The sequence below is a fragment of the Elephas maximus genome, chromosome 16 (assembly GCF_024166365.1).
Source record: "Elephas maximus indicus isolate mEleMax1 chromosome 16, mEleMax1 primary haplotype, whole genome shotgun sequence".
In the NCBI taxonomy this organism is placed as follows: Eukaryota; Metazoa; Chordata; class Mammalia; order Proboscidea; family Elephantidae; genus Elephas; species Elephas maximus.
In genome coordinates, this window is record NC_064834.1 from 49,232,398 (window position 1) to 49,256,305 (window position 23,908).

Here is a 23,908-nt window from a genome sequence, read left to right on the forward strand (position 1 = left end):
TGTGAATGTATCATGTTTTCAAAAAAACAAAACTCAAAACGAAGAAAAAACAGAGAAACTTAGTAGCCTAACAAGGGGCTTTCAAAAACATATGGATCAGAGATAAGGGATAATGATATGAAAGAGATGAAACAAATTTCAGGAGAGAGGCGGTCCAAGCAATGTGATGTTAACTAAAATAAATATGGAAAGAAAATCCTTACAGTAAAGATGGCCATATAACTTTAAAGGCAGTGACAGTCAATACTGAAATGTTGTGTGGTGTGCTGTGATGTGACTCATTTCATTTCTTCCAAACCATTAATGCTTGCAGTACACATGCCCATACACACATCGTGATGAGACTCTACCCATACACACATCGTGATGAGACCCTGAGTATTTGGAAATAAAAAGGAAATCAAGATACAGAGTGGCAGGAAGCGGCTGAGGGGGTCAGAGCAAACACCTCCTGTACATAGTGTTCAACAGTGCCTTCCTGTTTTGTCAATTTGTTTCTATTGCCTGAGATGCCCTCTACAGCTCCAGAATCATATCCTATGCATCCCTCAGAAACCAAGTGAAACCCTATCTTATCTGTGAAGTCAGTTCCTGCCTACTCTAGCTCACACTGAACTCCATCTTCTCAGAACAACTATAGCACCAGGCATTTAGGTACATAGTCTCATACTGTTACTTAAATGTTTCAATAAATGAAAACTACAACAGAACTAGATTATATTCTTCAAGGGCAGGGACCATGTTTTACATTCCAGTAGGCTCCCACATACCTGCTCAGAAGTCAAATGCTTCTCCATTTCTCATTACTAAAACCTAAGTTCATGGGGGCAAGTATGTGTCTACTTTGTTCACAGCTGTATTCCCAGTGCCTGCAACAGGGCCTGGCACCTAGGAGGCACTCAATGAATATTTGAATCAGATGCTACTTACAGGGGTAAAATCAATAGGAAAATAACAGGATGTCACTTCAAACAACTCCTCCACAAAGGGTCCTATGGGAGGAGACAAAGAATCAGGTTGATTTATAACCTCATTCATCTGACAAGCCTCAACCATCTAATTCACTGCTACCAGAACATACCAAGGCTATAGTCTCTGGAGATGAGGTCATGGACGATGCAGAAGGCCACCAGAAGATTACGGGGATCCTTTTCCCCATCCATCACCTGGATGAAGCCAAAGGTGAAGTCAGCTCCTAAGCCCTTCAGCTCTGGGGAAAAGAGAACAGGGTCACCAATGTCCCACATAACAGAAAGCTTGGGCTTTGTCCTGACTGTGTTCTCCCTCTGCTATCACTGCCTCTCTTTTCCTGCCTATTGGAGCAGAGCAGACCCTGTTGTTTTCCTATTCCAGAAGAAACGGGCAGTGAAGAAGTGATGTATAACATATACACACTGTTATAGAGATAAGGATTTAAAACATTAACTCAAACTCTACCCTCCCTTTATTTCTCTGGGGAGCAAGTGCTCCCCCCACCAGCTTCCCTTTATCATTCTCTCTCAGAGTCCTGGCTCTTCTATACAACATCCAAGCTAAAATGAGTTCTACTAATGGGGGGGAGGGGGCGAGGGGGGAATAAGATGTGCCTGCTTTCCAGATTTCCTAGAAAGCCCTGCTTTACCTTCTTCCCGGGTTTGCATGAAGTTAGTGATGATACTATAGACTGTGTGTCGATCCACCTGTGGCAGGGACTTGGGGGTAAGAGAGAAAGAAGTAAAGAAAATGCTCAAAGAATACTTTAGCTGATACAACTACTCCCTGCTTCACAATCCCTAGTGGGGTAGTATTCTTTACACCAGCATAAGATCAACCTAAGAGGAACTGCAGAGACAGGAATATGGCTATTGGCCCAGCAGTACAGCCAATAACCAAAACCTGTCTGATGTATGCCTTACTTTCTTTAGGGTCAAGAGACACAGGTCAGATATAATGGCATGTATACCTCTCCTTATTATAAACAAAACCCATTGCCATCAAGTCAATTCTGACTCATAGTGACTCTATGGGACAGAGTAGAACTGCGTCCGTAGGGTTTCCAAGTAGCAGCTGGTGGATTTGAACTGCTGACCTTTTGGTTAACAGCTGAGCTCTTAACCACTGTGCACCAGGGCTCCTCTCCTTATATACTAACAAAGAATAGCCTAAACAGTCAAAAGACCTCAAAAAGTTCAGAACTTTGAAAGCGATCTTTTGCCATCTATTTCTAGTTATGTCAAGGGGCAGGAGATAGAGGGAAATGCCAGTGTGGCTGTTATTACTCACCTGTACGTGTACCTCCTGGAAGATGGCTTTAAGCACAGAGACAGCCAGCCCTGGAGGCAAGGCCACACACATGCTCTGTGGGAGAAGACGAGATATGTGAACACCAAAGGAATTCTCTAGCACAGCCTCTATACAGACTTAATTAGCTATAATGGGACACACAATACACTGGTTCAGGAAGATGTGCCAACAGGAAGAAACTTGGTCCTTAGGCTCACTATAGCTCCTTCCAGTTTGGCTGTGAATTCCAGCCCCCCATAACATCTACTTTTCTACGTAAAAACAGAAGTGGTGCTGGTTGACACTAATTTAGTGCCCCGTTTGGGCATCTGTCTCTCAGCACCTGAAGCCTCACCCCCAAAGGACAAGGAGAAAATTCACCAGACAAGAGTTCCCATGAACATGGTTAGGTAACGAAAGAAAAGGAGAACTCACAAGCGCCCTCAGACCCTGCAGGACAGATGGGATCACAAGATGGTGGTCCTTCAGCCGGTTCTCATAGAATAGGATCAGGTGCACCACTGCACAAACCAAAGTCAGCCATTAGTTAACATGGGCTTGGGGTCGGGGGGGGGGCGCTGGTGGGCCTTCCCTGAGCTTGTAAGGGGTGTTCCTGCCTTGGCTTCACTACAAAATTTTCTCTTTCACCAAGAGCTATGTCCCATGTCTGCCTGGGTCCCCTCCCATTTGTGGGTGGCTTGAATTGCTCAGTCAGCAAATAGGTTAACATCTCTTATGCTCCTTTCTTACATGGGTCTATGGTTAAACCCATTCTCTGCTCCAGAACCACCTTTCTATAGAACAGAGGTTGGCAAACTTTTTCTTCAAGAGCTGGACAGTAAATACTTTAGGCTTTCAGGACGTATGGTCTCCATCACAACTAAGCACCTACTCAGTTCTGCTGCTGTTAACATAAAAACAGCCATAGATAATAGGTAAATAAATGAGTGTGGCTGGGCTCTAGTAAAGCTTTGCTGATAAAAACAGACCTACCTCTGTTATAGAAGATGAATAAGTTGGCAGCTTTTTTTCTTTAGGATTTCAAAGAACTTTGATATTTCATTACCTTCCCTTTTCATCTAAGAAATACTACTTTGCCCGTTTTACAAATATGGGAATACCCACTGAAGAAACTGGTCTAAGGCTACATTTGAAAACCATGTGCCTTTTGTCTCAATTCTAATCACCTCTGCCACATATACTACCAGTGAAGAATAAAGACCTTGAATTGGTAGTTCCCAGATACCTCCTGCCCTCCCTACAAAGTTGGTTTGAACAGAATGGGAGGCCTTGGCTCAGTATCCAGAAGACACTTCTTACTAGTGATGCCAGTACCTTCCTTTTCCAGGAGCAGGGAGTGACAGTGGAGTAGCACCTGTGACAAAAGCTGGATTCCTCGTGCCCGAGTTCGGGGTTCTGGATTTTCTAGAGAGGACCTGGGGGAAAGTAGGATAGAGACAGCCTGCCATTACCCAGTCCAAACCTTTGAAGGAACAAATATTTTGCAATTAGTCACGCTCACCCCCTGGCCATGGAAGCAAAGTCTGGTATTAAAGGAGTAAAAACAGCCCAGGAAGATGCTTCAGGGATACCTGGCATTACAGATACTAGTAAGGACAGAAACCTACAACACCGATCCACAGACTGATCTGGCATCCTTAGAGGCACGTGACACTACAGCCAACACAAGTTTCTGTCTCCAGGCACACCAAGCATGGCACCTAGTGGGCACTGTGCTTACTTTCTCCCCAGTGGTATGATTGTGACATTCCTCTGAAACAGAGCTTAGCAGCTACCCACAGGGCTTGAGAGATGACTGGCAGCTGCAGTTTCTACCAAAACAGGAGAATAAACACATTTTTGTAAATTACTGCTAAGAAAAAAAAATACTGGGAGCAACCACCAAGGTCCTAGGAAAACAACTTCATAATTGGAGGGTTACAGAGTGAGATGGCCAGAATACAGGTTTTAATGGTTTAGGATTATTAATATGGGAAAAGCTGGACCAAGTAACAGGGAGATGATTTATCTCCAGAATAATTTTACAGAGATTACACTTAAACATACTGGAAGGAATCTAATCAGGAACAAGTAGGAAATAGAAGATTTCTGGAGGAGACTTGGCCATTTGAGTTAAGGCACAAGGATAGGGTATATATAATTAAGAGTAATAAGGCAAAAATAAGACCACTTTTGATAAGATCCTTAGGATAGGAACTTGTCAATAGGCCTCTGCTCAGGAAGTAGAAAAGTGCATTTTGAACATTTAAAAATGGACCGAGGCACACAAAGGTTCATAGCATCATTGTTTGGAATGACCAAAAAGTGGAAACAACCCAAATGTCTACTGACTAATGAATGGTTAATCAAAATGTGATATATATATCCATACAATGGAATACTGTTTGGCAATAAAAAGAAATTAAGTACTGATACGTGCTAAAACATGGACGAACCTTAAAAACATTATGCCCGGTGAAAGAAGCCAGACACAAAGGATACATATTACATGATTCCATTTATATGAAACATCCAGAATAGGCAAATCCATAGAGATAGAACGCAGACTAGTGGTTGTCAGGGGCTGGAGAGACGGGGGAATGGAAGTGACTGCTAATGGGCATGACATTTCTTTTTAGGGTAATGAAAATGTTCTAAAATTGATTATGATGGTGGTTGCAAGAATTTTTGAATATACTAAAAGCCATTGAGTTATACATTTTAAAATGGTAAACTTTAAAGTATGTGAATTATATATCTCAAAGATGTTATTTAAAAAAATGAACCTAAGCCACAGCAATGGGAGTAGGTCTCTTCTATGAGAAAAACGCGTAACAGTGACCTCGCTTCTCCCCCAAACAAAAAAACCCAAACTTGTTGCCATCCAGTCAATTCTGACTCAAAGCAACCCAACAGGACAGAGTAGGACTGCCCCACAGTGTTTCCAAGGCTATAATCTTTACAGAAGCAGACTGCCGCATCTTTCTCTCAAGGAACATCTGGTGGGTTCGAACTGCCAAACTTTCAGTTAGCAGCCAAGCACTTAACCACTGTGCCAAATTCGTTGCCATCAAGTTGATTCTGACTCACAGTGACCCTACAGGACAGAGTAAAACTGCTCCACAGGGTTTCCAAGGCTGTACATCTTTACAGAAGCAGACCACCACATCTTTCTCCTGAGGAACAACTGGTGGGTTCGAACCACTGACCTTTTGGTTAGCAGCCAAGCACTTTAACCACTGTGCTACCAGAGCTCCTCCTTGCCCCATAACCCCAACAAATATCCAGCTTTCTCTGTTTCAGAAGACATGCTGCCTGTGATAGTTAATAACCTTGCTAATAAAAGACCTGTCAATTTAAATGGTTTACCAATTGTGAAATATGAGGAAAGGAGGCATTAGACTATAAGCACGTATTTCTTTTTGTGCTCGGAACACCTGGTCACCTGGTTATAACACTAATCTTTCAGGTGTTTTCTCAAGGCTCTTCCTTTACTGCGGGTCTGGTGCAGGGTCAACCACCTGGCAACTAACTCCCCAGGCAAGGCCCAAAGCTTGTATGAGTCAGATCCAGGCTGACTAGAACCTCACAGGGATGGGCAGGCCTAAAGTATCACAGGCAGAATCCTAGCTCTGACTAAATAACAGCTGATGGCCTTCAACCACCCACCTCACCCCAAACCTGTGGGCTGAGCCAGGAGCTGACGTGGCCTACAAGCTCTGGGCTCCCCAACACTGCGTTAGGGGCCATGACCTTTTCAGAGCACACAGGAAGGGCTGGAGAAGAGCATTCTAAGGCAGAGGCTCTTACCCAAGGGCTTCCACCACTTGCAACACTGTGTAGCTGCCAGATTTCACATCTAGAGAAGACAAAAGAAAGAAAGAAGGGAAAAAAAGTTACCACAGGGCTCAATGGCTCTAATCATAAATGTTTCCTGTCTACCCTAGGCTTTGTGTCACAGGGCTACTATGCCAAGAGCCCCTCCTACACATTACTATAACCCTTCAAACACACAGCTGCAAATATAAAAATGGAAAAGGAAGTAAATGTATCATTTGTAATGATACAATGTATACCTGGAAAATCCAAAGAAAAAACTGGAATCATGATTCAAACAATGAAATATTTTGTTAAGGTGGCTACAGACAAAATTAATATTCTGAAATTAAAAAAAATTATATATATACACACACATATATACATACCACATATACACAAGGAGACCTGATGGTGTGCAATGGTTAAGCACTCAGCTGCTAACCAAAAGGTTGGCCGTTCGAACTCATCTAGCGGCGGCTCCATGGAAGAAAAGACCTGGCCATCTGCTCCTGTAAAGATTACAGCCTAGGGAACTCTATGGGCCAGCTCTACCCTGTCCTAGAGGGTCACTATGAGTGGAATCCACTTAACAGTACACAACAAGTAACAGTGGTTGCCTCCAGGAAGAAACACTGGATAGCTATGGGGTTCAGAAACTTAAAAAAAAAAAAGTTTTTATTTTGAATAACTTTAGATTTACAGTAAAATTGCAAATCTAGTACAGAGAGTTCCCAGATACCCTTCACCTAGTTTCCTCTAATGTTAACATCTTACAGGGTACATTTGTCAAAACTGAGAGATTAACATTGCCATTACTATTACGGAGACTCTAGACTTTATTTGCATTTCACCAGTTTTTCCACTAATACCATTTTTCTGTTTCAGGATCCAGTCGAGGATTGCGTACTGCAATTAGCCATCACGAATCCTTAGTCTCCTCTGGTCTATATAAGTTTCTCAAGTCTCCTTGTTTTTCATGACTTTGATAGTTTTAAAGAAATATTTAATAGAATGCCCCTCTTTTTTAAGTTTGTCTGATGTTTCCTCATGTTTAGACTGGGGTTATAGGTTTTTGGGATTAAGAGCAGAGTTGAAATGCCTTTCTCATCATATCATATCAGGGATACAGATATCGACATGACTTACCTTTCACTGGTAGTGTTAACTTTGATCACTTGGTTAAGGTAGTGTCTGCCAGTTCTCTCGGCTATAATGTTACTATTTTTCCCCTGCCATACTTTTCTTTGGAAATGTCACCAAGTCCAGTCCATACTCAAGAGGGAGATTAAGCTCCACCTCCTGGAGGGAGCGGTATCTACATATATTATTTGGAATTTCTTAAGGAAGGTTTGTCTCTTCTTCCCCCTTTGTCCAATCATTTAAATCAATCAGAACAGACTCATGTATATTTATTTTATACTCTGGGTTATAAACCCAATACTATGCTATTTATTTTGTTGCTCAAATTGTTCTAGCTTTGGTCACTGGGACCTTTTTTTAGGTTGGTTCCTGTATCTCTCTGACATGCCCCTACCCTTTCTTGAGCACTTTCTTACTTTCTAGCACTACAAAATGCTACAGGGTCATCCTGTAATTCCCCTACCTTTTCTCTAAGAAATCCTAGTTCCTTTTACTGGAAAATGATACTTAGAAACTAAGATCTGGGTGTGGATGTGCTCAGTTCAATTGGGGTATCACTGCTTCTAGCTAGGCTCTTTCAGCAGAGAGAACTGAGAAATACATGCATGTATACAACCCATAAGAGTCCCTGGGTGGCGCACATGGTTAAGTGCTTGACTAGTAACCAAAAGATTCACAGTTTGAACCTACCCAGAGGCGATGTACTTCTGAAGGGTCACAGCTTTGAAAACTCTATGGAGCACAGTTCTACTCTGACACACAGGGGGCTGCCATGAGTCAGTATCAGCTTGACAGCAACTGGGGTTTTTTTTTTTTAAATACTAACCTATGTATACACACACACATATCTATCACTACTTCTGTATCTCTTCACATATATATATATATATATATACTAAACTAAATATAAGTTCACATCAAAGTCTCCAACTCTAATCCAATACCACAGGGCTCATTCTGGCCTTCCCCCTTGCTTATTTGTAATTTTTTTCTCTGACAGTGAGAAACATGGTTCTCATTATCTACCATTTATTATTTGTTCAACACTTGTATAGCTGTAAAGTACTTCCAGAATTGTTAACCCCTACCCTGTGAGAAACAAATCAATGAGCAAAGTTTTATCTTTAGTTTCCAGACGAAATACTGTTTTTGAAGTTACTTAGGTCCACTTCATTTTTCCCCAGCCCTTCAGTGAGAATATGCCATCTGCCAGTAATACAGTGAGCTTCATTTGTCACAGTCTACATTTCATCTTGGGATGGAAGAGAGACTTCTCACTATGTATCCTTTTGCACCTTTTGAACCATGTGAATTTATTACTTATTTTTAAGAATGCAATTTTAGCATGTAACAATAACTCACATAGATCTAATAGAAGCTTCTTAGGATGTATGTTCGAGGGAAAAACAAAGAGTAAAAAGTGAGTAATCTTCCTAAGAGTTTGGTTAGCAGAGAGGAGTTCTAGCTGAAGTGTGGCAGTTAGGGAATTACTTCAGTAGCCTATTCTGGGTTTCCAACTCACCTACCTGCAAATGCAGGACCTAATTAACTAGTCAGCTCTCCCAACACAGGACTTTGGGTAAAGTGAAAGAGGCTTGAGAAACCTCCTCAACTTCTAGTTCCCATTAAGTCTGTGGTCTCAGAGCAACAATTGTGAGCTGAGCTGGGCAGAAGCTCACTCTGGTACTAGAATAGGGACAAGCCCAATCAAACTGAGAAGGAGAGCTCTAGCCAGGATTCATAGCTGTGACTGGCACCAATTTAGACATCAGGCACTCTTAGCCCCACTCGTGCCAGGATGTGGAAGGCCCAGCTGCTGCCCCCTGCTCCTGAGAAAGAGCCAAAGGAAAAAATGAGCAGGCTGCAGGGTGGGGGAAGGGGCAGCAACCAGACTAACAGCACGAACGAACCAAGGAGCTAATAGTTGGCTTCGACATCCAACTCCTTAATGGCAATACTTACATGAAGAGACATCTCTGTTTCTGGGTTACACAGCATGAAAGAACACTGCGCCATGGGGGGGGGGGGGCGATGAGAAACAGTATCTTTTTGGAAGCCCTTGGCAAGAGCCCAAGAAACTCTGCTGAAACTCAAAAACTTATTTCAGTAGTGGGCCCAGAAGGAGTTAGCAATTGTACATAGGAAGCCAGAGGGACTGATAACTGTTAACAGCAAAGGACATCACTGAACAGGATCATCTTTTTCCAGCAACACCATCAAAGTCCCCTGTGGATGCTGGACTAGGATCCATCTTTGGAAATATCTCAAGTGCCACAAGACAAAGACCTGCCTAATAGGTCCCTCTCTGTTGCCTGTAAATTTTCATTAAAAACAAACACACACAATGTTGAGGTAAATTTACAAACAGTGAAATGCGCAGGTCTGAAGTGTATGAAGTGATGAGCTTTGATAAAAGCACACATCTGAGTAACCAACATCCTAATCAGGACATGGAACAGTTCTATCGTCTGAGAAGTTCTCTTACTACCTCTACCAATTCCTATACCCATAAAGAAAAAAAAAATTTTTTTTTTTATAGGCTGCCTCAAACTTTATAACTGAGAAGTATTTCTTTAGCATTCAGCATACATCAACACGAAATCGGCTACAATATAACTACAAAGAGACATCAATGTGCATGTGACTCCCTGAATCCCAGTATGTGGTGAACTCTCCTGGCCGAGCCCATTAGTCTTCATATCTTTCGCAAGGATCCCATCTGGAATTAATGCAGCACAAACATTAAAGAAAAATCAAGTACAAAAGTAACACAGAATGAAAAAAAAAAAGATGCAATAAGAAAGGTATCACACCATAGTAAGGAAAACGGTAAGAAAGGTGGCAAAAAAAACAAACTACAAAGTACAGTATTTTACAGATGTTTTCACAAAGGCTAAACTAACATCTTATTCCAGTTCTATTGAGTCTTATCTTGGCAATGTCTTTCAAACATAGCTCTTCCTTTTCATCCCCTCTAACCAAACTATGGAGCCCTGGTGGTACAGTGGTTAAGAGCTACGGCTGCTAACCAAAATGTTGGCAGTTGAAGTCCACCAGCCGCTCCTTGGAAACCTTATGGGGCAGTTCTGCTCTATCCTATAGGGTCAGCACACAACAACAAAAACCAGACTATAACAACAGCCTTCAAAATAGCCTTCCACTTTTTGGAGTGGTGAAAATGTACTGCAATTAAATAGTGATCAGTGTACAACCTTGTGAATGTGCTAAAAGCCACTAATTACACACTGAAAATGATTAAAACGGTGAACTTTATTGCAATTAAAAAAAAAAAAAAGGTCTTCCCATCCATCCACCTTCTCTCCAGAATTACCATTTAAAATGCACCTTACTTCCCTGCTCACCAATCTACATTTACTCTTTATTGCCTTCAGGTAAGACCTAACTTCTTGGCTTGGGGTCCTTCACAATTTAATTCCAAATTCCCTCTAACCTCACCTTTTACCCTGAGTCCTGTCATTCAGTCACAGGAAATCCCAACATGCCAAGCCCTTCCATACCCTTAGCCCTGCAAACATACTGCCTCGGCCTGGAATGCCCCTTTCCCCTCCTTTTCTGTCAGGAATTTCAACCCATCCTTTGAGAACCAGCTCAAATATACACTCTTTTGTGAAGCTTTCCTTGATTCCCCAAAACAGAATTATTTACCCCCATCTTCTGTGGTCTCGCTATACTTCTTTAAAAAACGGTCATATGTGTTCATTTTCATTCATTCATTTATCCAGCATTTACTGAGTACCTATTACAAATCAGGTACTGTATTAGGGCTGGAGATAAAAATAAAGACACGAAGTTTTTAAGGAGCACACAGACTGGTGCCAGAGAAAGACATCTATGACAATTACAATGTTCAGTGTTACCATAGTGATATAAACAGGGACTGGGTTAACACAGGAAAGGAATAAAATTTCTGAGTTTATTGACCATCCCGTCACTAACTCTGAGTGATTACCATAGTTTTCTCAATACTTGAAATTCTCCCAAATAAGAAATCTGAATATCTGGAAATATTATTAGTTATATACTTCGAGTTCTGGGTAGTCCCACTGGCCTTTCAAGCTTCGTACAAAACTCAGCTCAGGTAGCATTTAGGAAAAAGTAAGTATAAGTTCCTTTCCCTATATAAGCAGGCCTAACTTTTTCCAAAGTGTCCAAGATTTGCTCTCTAAAAATGGGCCTACCAGCCCCTCCTAACTACCCACACTTCCCTCAGCAGGGCACCAGTTCGTGTGAAGCACTAAGAAGGAGTCAAAGGAGTATTTATATGAGCACTGACACAGAATGCACAATCAGACCTCTGTCTAACGGAGTTGCAGCCTCTTGAGAACCCGGAACGGCAGCCAAGGGGGCAGGGGTTGTGAAGGGCAGGAGAGAAAGAAAAATCTCAACCAGGACTTGGTTCCAGTCAAGCTGTCAAGATGCCCTTTCTGCTGAGGATGCCACAGACATTTCTCAGGCTATGTTTTGTTCTTTAACAATCTTCTAGTTTTGGGAATAGTGGCTTCCTCAGGAAATCACAAATGTGGGAAAATACAAAATAATAAAGACTGAAACGAAGCAAAATCCAAATAACTAGGAGGAAAAAAAATTATATCAATCACGTGTAAATTCAACACATCTAAAATTCACTGTCCGAAATCATTTCCCTCCCCGTTTTTGGACAGAGCACTTCTTCTCTCCTCATCCTCAGGCTTAAAACCTTAGGGTCAGCTGGGAGTCCTCCCTCTCCTTCAAATCCTACTTACTTAGACCTCAGATCTCACAGAGACTTCCTTCAATATCTCATTTCAGTCACTTAGTGGTTTTTTATTGCATATTTACCTATGCTAGTCTCCAGGAGAGTCTGGTGGCAGGAATGGGAGGATAGGCTGTGAAAATGTATAAAGAAATGGCTAAGAAATAAGTCTGCTAATCAGGATATGAGCGGTTGAGAAGTTCTACATAGATTCTGAAGTGTACGATGATGTCTGACTGGGGTAATCAAGAAACACTTGGGGGGATTACACTCAAGCTGGGCCTTCAATCCTGGGTCTAACTTTAATTAGATGAAGCTGGTAGAGGCAAGTGGGAAGGTAAACACTCAGGAAATAGTGACTGAAGGTGGCTGACTGCAACTCAACGTTCAAGAGCAAAGGCTGGGACCAGGTAGTGGCAGTCTTTGAATTTCTGGCTTAAAAAAAAAACCCTTTGCCATCAAGTCGATTCCGACTCATAGCGACTCTATAGGACAGACTAGAACTGCCCCATAGGGTTTCCAAGAAGCAGCTGGTGGATTCAAACTGCTGACCTTTTGATTAGCAGCTGTAGCTCTTAACCACTAAACAACCAGGGCTCCAAAAGAGGCCTTTAACCACTTAGGCAGCCAGGCCATTTCTCTTCCATAACTTGCACCTTCTGTACATCTGACACCTACATTCACCAGAAACACAGGTGCAAAACAAAGTTGGAGGTAGATGCCTACGTGATCGGTGGGTGCTCCTTTTGCATTTACTACTTGGAGAGGCTGCTGCTGTGGCTAACAGAGAACATTAACAAAGTTTCATTTTGTCTGAAGGATTAGAAAGCACATCTTACTCTGAGGATGCTTCAAAACTGTCAGGCTTCCACATAATCCTAACTGGGGTTGTGATCTAAGACTGAGAATACCAACTTAATCCTTCTAAACTCATTGTATGGCTCCCTTGCTCAAGGATCTACAATGACTCCTATTACCTCCACAAGGTCATTCAAATCCCTCTGCCTAGAATCCAAGGCTATATATAATCCAACCCCACCAAACCTTTTCAACCTTATGTTAACTACCTCTCTGTACCAACCTTTTTCTTTTCATCAGAAGGATTAAATTTCAACAGGGCTAGTAGTTACAGAATCTCGTTAGGTGCCACTGAGTCAATTCCGACTCACAGAGACCCTTGGTACAACAGAACAAAACACGACCCAGTCCTGCACCATGCTCACCATTGTTGTTATGCTTAAGTCTATTGTTGCAGCCACTGTGTCAATCCCTCTCATTGAGGGTCCTCCTCTTTTTCACAGACCCTCTACTTTACCAAGTATGATGTCCTTCTCTAGGGACTGATCCCTCCTGATAATATGTCCACAGTATGTAAGACATAGTATTGCCACCCTTGCCTCTAAGGAGCATTCTGGTTGTAATTCTTCCAAGATAGATTTGATCGTTCTTTTGGCAGTCCATGGTATATTCAATATTCTTGGCCAACACAATTCAAAGCTGTCAATTCTTCTTCGGTCTTCTTTATTTATTGTCCAGCTTTCACATGTACAGGAGGCAATTGAAAACATCATGCCTTGGGTCAGGTGCACCTTAGTCTTCAAAATGACATCTTTGCTTTTCAACACTTTAAAGAGGTCCTTTGCAGCAGATTTGACCAACGCAGTGCGTCTTTTGATTTCTGGACTGCTGTTTCCATGGGTGTTGATTGTGGATCCAAGTAAAATGAAATCCCTGACAACTTCAATCTTTTCCCCATTTATCATGATGTTGCTTATTGGTCCACTTGTGAGGATTTCTGTTTTCTTTATGTTGAGGCATAATCCATACCGAAGGCTGTGGTCTTTGATCTTCATCAGTAAGTGCTTCAAGTCATCTTTACTTTCAGCAAGTAAGGTTGTGTCGTCTGCATAATACAGTTCGTTAATGAGTCTTCCTCCAATCCTGATGCCTCATTCTTCTTCATATAGTCCGGCTTCTTGGATTATGTGCTCAGCATACAGATTGAATAGGTATGGTGAAAGGATACAGCCCTGATGCACACCTCTTCTGACTTTAAACCACACAATACCCCCTTGATCTATGTACAGGTTCCTCATGAGCACAATCAAGCATCCTGGAATTCCCATTCTTTGCAAGGTTATCCATAATTTGTTATGATCCACACAGTCAAATGCCTTTGCATAGGCAATAAAAGACAGGTAAACATCTTTCTGGTATTCTCTCCTTTCAGCTACGATTCAGCTGACATCAGCAATAATATCCCTGGTCCCGCCCCCTCTTCTGAATCCCGCTTGAATTTCTGGCAGTTCCCTGTCGATATACTGCTGCAGCAGCTTTTGAATGATCTTCAGCAAAGTTTTACTTGTGTGTGATATTAATGATACTATTTGATAATTTCCGCATTTGGTGGGATCACCTTTCTTGGGACTAGGCATAAATATAGATCTCTTCCAGTCGGTTGACCAGGTAGCTGTCTTCCAAATTTTTTGGCATAGATGAGTTAGCACTTCCAGGGCTGCATCCGTTTGTTGCAACATCTCAATTGGTATTCCGTCAACTCCTGGAGCCTTGTTTTTTGCCAATGCCTTCAGTGCAGTTTGGACTTCTTCCGTCAGTACCATCGGTTCCTGCTCATATGGTACCTCCTGAAATGGTTGAACGTCGACCTACAGAATCTTAGGTGAGCTAAATTTAAACTAGATAATAGTTTAAGCCATTTTTCAGGCATAAACAAAAAGGTAAGTTTTACGAACATGTTTATGATAACTTGACAGTTCTTATCAAGCTGTCTTCTCAAAGTGTGCTCTGAATCTGAAAAAATCAAAAATTGTTTCCATAATGTATAAATGTGAAAAAAGAGTTAAAAATGACACTGACACAGTAATGTTCTTTATCTTTACAGTGTAGGATTCTGGATTATACAAGTATACGTATTTGTTGAAATGAGTAAAAGAAAAAGATACTGCAAACAAATACTGAACTCTAATGATATGCATACTGAAGTACTTAGGGGAAGTGGTATTTGTTGAAATGAGTAAAAGAAAAAGATACTGCAAACAAATACTGAACTCTAATGATATGCATACTGAAGTACTTAGGGGAAGTGTTATTTATATCTGCAGTTAAAATAGATGGGCAGTTACATGATAAAGCAAGTATATTAAAATGTTAATGGTAGCTCCAGGCAGTGGGATATGTCTGTTCTTTATAAAAATCTCTAGACTTTGCTGTATGTTTGAAAAAAATTCATAAATGAAACACTGGAAAAAATGGCATTGATAACACACTGTACATGTTAAAATGTTGTAAGCACTAACACACTTAGCGGAATGGCAGCACCGGGCATTTACTTGCTCCCTCACGCTTCCATTTCGAGGGCACTGGGTTTCTGGTCACGCTCCCATGGAAACCCTGGTGGCGTACTGCTTAAAAGCTATCGATGCTACCCAAAAGGCTGGCAGCTCAAATCTACCAGGCACTCCTTGGAAACCCGATGGGGCAATTCTACTCTGTCCTACAGGGTTGCTATGAGTTGGAATCGACTCGACGGTAATGGGTTTTGCTGCTTCCGTGGTACATGAACATACTTCTTATGCCCCTTTTCATGTCTACTGCACTTACTCTATTTACATGATGTCCCTCCCACCACAATATGAGTTCCTGAATGGCACGAATCTAATTTATATTTATATTCTTATTGCTTTGCATAATGTTCGGTTAATAATATGTGCTCAAAAATGGTGGACTGTTTGAATGAAAGTGGAATATTGCTAAGGATCAAACAAAATACTCTTTCTAGCAGATGCACTTTATTCGCTTCCCACATATTCTAAAAGTTAGTATGTTCAGTTTTCAAGAGAACGTTAATGTCCTTTACTCTCCCGCAAACATGCAAGATTTCCAAAGACTTTAAAAACGTTACAAACTCATCTGTACTCACGTGATTAGTTTGTATTCTATTACTTAAACCCGAAATCTGAAGCCCTCCTAATATTTCATAATTTTTCCGTACATACATTTTCTAAAAGAGCAGTCTCAAAATTCCAAATCAAAACCGTTACAGTTGAGTCGATTCCGACTCATAGCGACCCTATAGGACAGAGTAGAACTGCCCCTTAGAGTTTCCAAGGAGCGCCTGGTGGATTCGAACTGCCGACATTTTGGTTAGCAGCTATAGCACTTAACTACTAGACCACCAGGGTTTCCCAAAATTCCTCTAATTTGTTTTATTCAAATCTTAGATAAGCTGTCAGAACTAAGAGATCCCTGAATGGGTCAAATGCAGGAAACCGGACATCTAGGTAAAAAACAAAAACCACGTAAAAAAGTCGTGAACCAAATTAACCAAGAACTGTACCAAGAAACTGCGGGTACTGTGAACATGTCAAGCTCCCCCTTAGCCGGGCTTCTCTCCTCCCCTTTCCAATTACAGCCAGTCAGAGATGGCACCGCCCGGCCGCTCCCAAGATCCCACGCGACTGGAGCTGAGGCAGCGGTGGGAGCATCCTCTCACGTCAACCTCCCAGAGACAACGTGCTTTCGTGGCGTAAGCACCTGATTCTGAACTGGAAGACCCAGGTGCCAGTCCCAGCTGCCCCACCTGCCTAACCCGTGGCCCTGCACAGGTCTCTTCCTCTAGCTAGGCCTCAGTTTTCTCATCTGTAAAATGGTAATGATTACCCTAATCCCGCCCGCCGGGAAAACGAGGAGCGTAAAGAAGATGCAGGAGACTGTCAGTTTTGTTACAGCTTTTAAGCACGCGGTGCTCCCCACCCAGCCTCGGTACCAGTCTTTCACAGTCACCTCTGTTCCTCACTCCCTTCCCGCCCGGCGCCTGTGTTGAGGCCGCTCCCTTCTGCTGGCCCCATGCGGAAGCCGCGCGGCGCCATCTGCCGTACCTGCAGCGACCTGGTCAGCGGGACCCTCCTGCTGACCCATGACGAAGTCGTGCACGAGGCCCCACAGGGCGCCCGTAGGCGCCACCGCCTCCAGAGCGGCGGCGGCGGCCATGACGCGAACTAGGGACCGTGGGAGGGGAAGTAGGCGGTGGGAGGAAACGGATCTTTTCGCGCATGTGCCTCATGAGCCAATCACCGGGCTAAGGTGGAGGGGCGGGGCGCTCCCGGGGTCACGTGCCTGCCGGCTCCTTGCCGGGCAGGTCCAAGGAGGGCTGGGACAGCCCTCCTTAAGGGGCGGGGCCTGGGGTCGGGGCGGTGGTGCGGGGTGGGAAAGCGGCTGCTGGGCACCCAGGCGGGGGCCATTGAGGCCGAAAGACTCCCTGCCTGGCTCCCAGGGGACTGGAGATGGGGCGGGCACCTGGCTGGGTGGGCCCCGGGGGCGGTACGCACCCCGCGAGAAGCCAATGAGAAAATCAGGCCCGGCCCGAGGGGGCGGTGCCGTCGGTCACATGCGCACCTGGGGCGGGCGGTGGCATCACCCGCACCGCGGGCCGGCGGAAGGGAGCGGGGCCGGGCTGGGGCGGGGTTAGGCAGGTGAGTGACAGGCTCCGGGGGGACGGCCTCAGCTGGGAGCCCTGAGCGAGCCCGGAGTAGCTGCGGTGGTGCCCGCCCCCTCTCTCCGCCCCTCCGGCGGAGCTGGTCTCCGGCCGGGCACCGTCGCGGACCCCCCTGGCCCGGCCACCTGGGGCCGTGCTGGGGAGTCGGCCACCTCCCTCTCTCCCCTCGCCCGCAAAGTTTGTGGCGAAGCCGGCGCTGGGCAGAGCGCGCCCCCGGGGGGGAGACCGGGGAGCGCCCGATGCGGGGCGGCAGGAGCCGTTGACCCGGGACGCCGCTGTCCGAGGCAGGAGCGCGGAGCAGCCGCCCACCCCGCCGCCCCCGGTGCATGGGGCCTGGCTGAGGAGCCAGCATGGGCAACTGCGTGGGGAGACAGCGCCGGGAGAGGCCGGCCGCCCCGGGACACCCCCGCAAGCGAGCAGGTAACGACGGGGAAGGGAGCAGGGCCACGGGCACCGTGCCAATTGTCCCCCTTCCTTGCCAGAGTCCCGGCGTCTCGAGCGACCACCCACGGCTCCTGGCGCCTCAGGTTTCCCCGATGGCTGCTCGGGAGCCATCCCCAGCTCTGGGTGGCCGGAGGAGCTGAGTTGGGGAAACTGCGAGCGCTGACCCGACTGCTAGACCAAGTCGCTCCAGCCGGGAAGCTCTTGGTGGGGGTGGGGGCAGGAAATGTTTGCAGACAGCCACAGGGCCGACGGAGGGGAGGGCCCGGGGCGAGGGCGCCGCTGGCCTGGCACCCGGGCCGGGGTCGGACGACTGCCCGTCGGGCGCAGGCAGCCGGACGTCCCCAGAACTCGGAGCGAGCGAGGCGAGAGCAGTCAGTCCTTCCAAAGACTGTCTGTGTCATTATCGGGCTTGCAGATCGTGTCTGCAAGAATCCGACTTGCAAAAGCAGCGCAGGACTCTGGGAAAGAAATCTTTATTTTCCCGCAGGGCTTTTTAAAACCTCCTGGCCGTCTTGGGGTCTAGGAAATGTGGGGTAGAGGGGTGAGAATCTCCCTCGGGTTTGTTGAGATCCTTCCCAGCCTTGAGAATGGGATCTGCTCGCTGATGATCCGCGAGGGCCAGGCAGCGCCTTCTCATTTTCTTAGTACACCCCTCCTATCCTGGCAATTCGCCCCGGGAAGAGGTCTGGCCGCCGTTTCCCCAGGGCTTGTACTCACTTCCTTCTCTAAGAGTGTTGCAAGGACCTTCTGAGAATGATAAAATCGTAGACTTAAGAGCTGAAGGGGACTTTAGAAACATGTCTGGATTCCAGATAGACCTACCGTCTTCTCTCTATATCCAAAAGCCCAGACCCAGAGAGGTTGAGCAACTAGCCCAAAGCCACACAGCGTGTTAGTAGCACAGCTAGGGCTAGAACCCAGTTTCCTCTCCACCCAATTGCCACATAACATTTATATAAGAGGAACCACAGGGGAAGTTGTTAATGAAGTGGAAACTCCAGCTGGAGTTTCCTGTCTCCTTTGACGCCAAAGGTGTGTTGCTTGGGGTGCGGAAACTGGGAAGGAGGATGGGGGAAAACATGGAAGAAGCAGGGAAGGATGTCTGTGTGGTGGACAGGATGACTTGAGGAGGAAGAAATGTGTTTTTATAGAAAGAATGGGGTAAAACTTAAAATCTTCTTACCTGAAGGCAATCCTAGCCATTCTTCTGAGAAAGTTGACTCTGAAACAAAGGCTTCCTTCCTCCCTTCATTCATTCAATAAATATTTATTATTTATGTACTTGTCCTATTAATTGATTTTGTAGCATTTTTCACTGTGGACAGCCGTCTCCTACTTGCAACTCTCCTTCCTTCCTTCTTAGCATTAGACTGGCTTGGTTTTCCTCTCTGATCAACCTGCCCGCCAGGTATTTCCTAGGGGTGGGCATACCCGTGGCTTCCTTTGACATTCTGTTTTTTCTCTCATGACACTCCCTGCCAGAGAAATCTTATTCAGTCCCACAACTCTTTATCCACTGAGAAGATCCCTGTGCTGTTACCTTCTACTGTTACTTCTCTCTTAATCCCCACTTCCACCTCTCTAAAAGACGTTCATATCCTCTAGATATCCTGGGAGATTCAACATCTTTTAAACTAAGTTCTGCCATCTCTCCCCCTCAGTCGGCTTCCCTTCCTTACTCTTATATTCTCCCAGCTGCCTAGGTTTGTACCTTGTCTCCCTGCTGATTTTCTCTGCCTCCATGTTCTCTGCCTCCCAACCAGCTAGTCCCTGGAGTCTACTGGTTCTTCCTTCAGCAGGACTTATAGACCTGTTCCTTCCCACTCTACTTCAAGGCTTTGTCACCTCAAATCCAGTTCCAGTCTCAAATTGGCTCACCACCAAAGGCAAGTTCATCTTCAATCATTCATTCAATGCAGAGTACTTGCACACTGTCGTCCCCCAGAAGGAGTTTAATTTAATCCACTGGTGTCACTAGAGGGGTTCAGGGGATGCAGACCACATCTGGTGACACTGTCAGAGGGGTGACACCAAAATGACTGTCTATAAAGTTTTTGTGGAGTGTTTTAGCAGAAATATATTGTTTTAAATAAAAATATTCCTGTAGTTAGATATAACAACAAAAACATTTTTTGTAAGCCCAGCTTACATGTATCAATGTGCCTACAAGGCTAAAACTCTATGCTTATTTACTTTTTGAACCTTCTAATGCTCTCTGGGAAAACCCTGGTGGCATAGTGGTTAAGAGCTACAGCTGCTAACCAAAAGGTCAGCAGTTCAGATCCACCAGGCGCTCTTTGGAAATTCTATGGGGCAGTTCTACTCTGTCCTATAGGGTTGCTGTGAGTTGGAATCGACTCGATGGCAACAGATTTAATGCTGTCCGGAGCCCTGGTGGCTCAGTGGTTAAGAGCTACAGCAAGCTACGGGTTCTAACCAAAAGGTCAGAAGTTCGAATCTACCAGCTGCTCCTTGAAAACCCTGTGGGGCAGTTATACTCTGTCCTATAGGGTTGCTGTGAGTTGGAATCGACTCGATGACAACGGGTTTAATGCTCTCCGGAGCCCTGGTGGCTCAGTGTTTGAGAGCTACAGCAAGCTACGGGTTCTAACCAAAAGGTCAGAAGTTCGAATCTACCAGCTGCTCCTTGGCAACCCTATGGGGCAGTTATACTCTGTCCTATAGGGTTTCTATGAGTTGGAATTGACAGCAATGGGTTTGTTTGTTTTAATGCTCTCCAGTCAGAACTGTCATCATTACCCAATTACAATGATGCTTTGAATCACGTGGTTTAGTCTGGACAGGCTCCAGGCATGCGCTGTTGTTTTTGTTGCTGCCACTGTTTCTATAGTAGCTGATTTTGTCAAATTTTCTGGTGATTTAGCTACAATATTGTGGTAGTTAGTATTCGTGAACTTATATCAATAATTTTTTTGAGAATGAAGTAGTAATTAAAGGAAAAGAAAGAGTGATACACGGGAATTACGATTTACAAGTTAACAGTACAAAAAACATTATTGTATGGTCTGGTACAGGAGGAGGTCAGTGGGTTGCGGGGGATGACACCATGAGTTACCACATTAGATGACACCAACCCTAGGGACGTCACTCATTTATCCTGTTCCAAACCCTATGATTCTGTTTTCAAAAATGTGTACCATCCTGCTGTCTACAAGAACTTTGGCTTTCAGGGCTATTCAAGTCTTGCCCTTTCAGGACCTTTTTTTTTTTTTTTTTCTCCTCTTCCCTAATATTAAGACCACCAGTTTGTGCCATTTCCCCTTTCTTATCAAGAGCCTTCTTCACGTCAAGGCCCAGCTCAAGTCCCATTATCTTCTTTGAAACACTTTCCCTGACATCGTCCCCCAGCAGAAGTGATTGCTGCTTCTGAGAACTCCTGCAGATGCATTATCTATGCCACTTAACAATTACTTACTCCATGTCATTAGTCCTGACTTTAATGTTTACATTCTTAAATCAGCAACTACATGGCAAGCCTTGAAGACCTGGGTTCTACCTTATTCTTATCCATGTGTGTCTCTGTCTCTCACTCACTCACACACACACACATCACTTAGCACAATGACCAGTACAGAGGAAGCAATCAATATTTGTTGATTTTAGAAAGCTAACCAGACTTAGGAAACCCTGGTGGTGTAGTGGTTAAGTGCTACGACTGCTAGCCAAAGGGTCAGTAGTTCAAATCTGCCAGGCGCTCCCTGGAAACTCTATGGGGCGGTTCTCCTCTGTCCTATAGGGTCACTATGAGTCAGAATTGACTCGACGGCACTGGATTTTTTGGAACCACACTTAACCTTACCATCTGCATTTTTCGTGTAAATGTTTAAATGAGGTATATAGCTACCCTTTTTTTTTTTTTTTAACGTGCTAGCGTATCATCGGAAACCCTGGTGGCGTAGTGCTTAAGAGCTGTGGCTGCCAACCAAAAGGTCAGCAGTTCGAATCCACCAGGTGCCTCTTGGAAACCCTGTGGGGCAGTTCTACCCTATTCTGTAGGGTCGCTATGAGTCGGAAGCGACTTGACGGCAGTGGGTTTGGTTTTCTGGTTTTTAGTGTATCGTTATTTCAGTTCCGTGGGTCCCACTATTAGTAGCTTTATTCATGAGGTCCAAATCCAAGAGGAACTCTCTAGGATGACAGAAGTTTGGATGTAAGGGGAGGAATCCTTCTTAGCTTCACAGTGTGTACCTGGCATTCCTGTAACTTACCTACGACTTACTCTTTGACAAGGGCGTAGTTTTATGTTGTAAGGCTCATTCCAAAATTGCATAAAACTCCTCTAGCACTCACTTAGAGCTCTGACGTTTCCTTTACCACTAGAGTAATGGAAGGAAGCCCTCAACAGGGAGCTAGAACCTGAGTTAGAGTCCTGGGCCTATAGCTGGGTGATCGTGGGCAAGTCATCAAACCTCTTGGGTCACAATTTCAATATCTCAGAAAGGAAACGAGTTATACAAGATCATTATAGTTGTTTTTAATCATCGTCACAAGGCAGCTGTTTTAAGCTGGAAAGTTATTGAGTTGAAGTCTTATGTCTTGTAATGCCACCCTTTGCCTTAGTTCTGTCTTCTGAGTCACTTGATGGGTGAAGCAGAGACATGACACCCACTAGTCAGGGAGTCTGACATTCTTCATATACCTTCAGTAAGTCTATTCCCTACTCCCCTCACTCCCCCGCCCCGCCCCAGGTTCTGGCAGTCCTTGCAGGCTTCAGAGAATACTTGGGAATTTACTGCTTTGAAGGGTTACCTGTCATCCCATACATATCAATGGGTAGATCAATATCCCTGCGCTAGAAGTGGGTGATACAAACCCTCCCCCAGCTACCGCAGGGGAAATAGAGGTGGTGGAACAGGCAGGTCTCTTGCTGGGCTCCACCCTTTGAGAATGTGGCAGGGCTGAAACCCAAATATCTGACTCTGTGAAGTGCCAGGTGTATCCACTTACATTCTGGAATCTCAAGCTCAGGGTAGACAGTCCCTGAGCCCTGTTTTGGGCTGGTTGGGCTTGGCACTGTGGTTGCAAGAGAATCTGCTTCTTGTTGCATGGGCTGCTGTGGCTATTCTTGAGGGAGGAACTGGGCAACTTCTCTATTTGCTCAGTAAATATTTACTGAGTGCCAGGCACCATGCTGGCTGCGAACAGACATAGTCCTTGACCACATGGAGCTTACATTTGGGGGGCAGTGGGGGTAGGGCAGATAATAAACTCAGTCATACAAATTATATATGCTTGATTGTGTAAATCGTGTCTGATTATATGTACAAGTATATATTATATATGCTGGTGACTCCCACATTTATCATTTCAGTCTATCCTCTCCAACTGCTGCCTACTCAACACATCTATTGTCCAAAAGGCCAATTTAACGTGTCCAAAACAGAATTTCTGAGCCCCCACCCCCCACTCATCCTAAAGTCCTCCCCATCTCAGCCAATGGTGAGTTCTTCCTTCTGGTGGCTCAGGTCCCCAGAACTCTAGAACCATCCCTGACTCCTCTCTTTCTCATACATCCCTTAAATCCAATAAATCTTGTTGACTTTACCTTCAAATATACCCAGAATCTGATTGCTTCTTACCATCTCCACCACTTTCACCCTGGTCTAAGCTATCATCAGTCTCTTGACTGATTTTCCTGCTTCCTCCCTTGTCTCCCGACAGACTGTTTTCATCACAGCAACCAGAGTGATGCTGTAAACTGTAAGTCAGATTTCGTTACTCCTTTGCTCAAACCTTCCTGTGACTCCCCATCTCATTCAGAGTCCTTGTACTGGCCTGCAAGACACTGTAATTTTCACCGCTTACCCATCTTATTTTTTTTTTTTTTACCCATCTTACGCTATCTCTTACTCTTCATCCCCTTGTTCTACCCCCTGATATATGAAAGGTTCCCTCCGTCTCCTCCTCCAGCCCTTCTCATTCAACCCCTACTAGGCCATCCTATTTAAAATGAA

At 44.6% G+C, this 23,908-nt stretch overlaps 3 protein-coding genes across 7 annotated transcripts in view; 1 reads left to right on the plus strand and 2 right to left on the minus strand.

Moving 5' to 3' along the window:
• MMS19 (MMS19 homolog, cytosolic iron-sulfur assembly component) overlaps positions 1 to 17,029 on the minus strand; it is a 33,918-nt gene extending 16,889 nt beyond the window's left edge. For 3 of the 5 annotated variants that reach the window (XM_049855970.1, XM_049855971.1, XM_049855969.1), the window contains exons 1-8: positions 16,873 to 17,029; positions 6,073 to 6,121; positions 3,598 to 3,698; positions 2,698 to 2,783; positions 2,263 to 2,337; positions 1,622 to 1,691; positions 1,082 to 1,210; positions 931 to 992 (exon numbers count right to left, since the gene is read on the minus strand). In XM_049855970.1, the coding sequence (XP_049711927.1) occupies positions 931 to 992; positions 1,082 to 1,210; positions 1,622 to 1,691; positions 2,263 to 2,337; positions 2,698 to 2,783; positions 3,598 to 3,698; positions 6,073 to 6,121; positions 16,873 to 16,984 (684 nt within the window). In that variant the 5' untranslated portion in view covers positions 16,985 to 17,029. Of the gene's footprint in view, positions 1 to 930; positions 993 to 1,081; positions 1,211 to 1,621; positions 1,692 to 2,262; positions 2,338 to 2,697; positions 2,784 to 3,597; positions 3,699 to 6,072; positions 6,122 to 16,872 lie in introns of those variants that run through there. The other 2 variants (XM_049855972.1, XM_049855973.1) reach the window with 2 other exon arrangements.
• A 24-nt stretch (positions 17,030 to 17,053) lies between these two features.
• On the minus strand, positions 17,054 to 17,817 carry LOC126059387 (translation initiation factor IF-2-like). Its single transcript, XM_049855092.1, has 2 exons — positions 17,390 to 17,817; positions 17,054 to 17,294 (listed from the first exon to the last, which is right to left on the minus strand). The coding sequence occupies exons 1-2, from the start codon at positions 17,815 to 17,817 to the stop codon at positions 17,054 to 17,056; spliced, it is 669 nt and encodes a 222-aa protein (XP_049711049.1).
• Positions 17,276 to 23,908, plus strand: part of UBTD1 (ubiquitin domain containing 1) — a 61,455-nt gene continuing 54,822 nt past the window's right edge. The window contains exon 1 of the mRNA XM_049855982.1: positions 17,276 to 17,909. Coding sequence (XP_049711939.1) covers positions 17,840 to 17,909 — 70 coding nt within the window. The 5' untranslated portion in view covers positions 17,276 to 17,839. The remainder of the gene's footprint in view (positions 17,910 to 23,908) is intronic.

Bases quoted from the DNA above. Each gene is read 5' to 3' on its own strand.
- LOC126059387 (XM_049855092.1), bottom strand. From the start codon at position 17,817: ATGCACCGGGGGCGGCGGGGTGGGCGGCTGCTCCGCGCTCCTGCCTCG. The intron at 17,295-17,389 runs GTGCGCATGTGA...GGGCCCACCCAG, and splicing joins GATGCCACCGCCCGCCCCAG to CCAGGTGCCCGCCCCATCTC.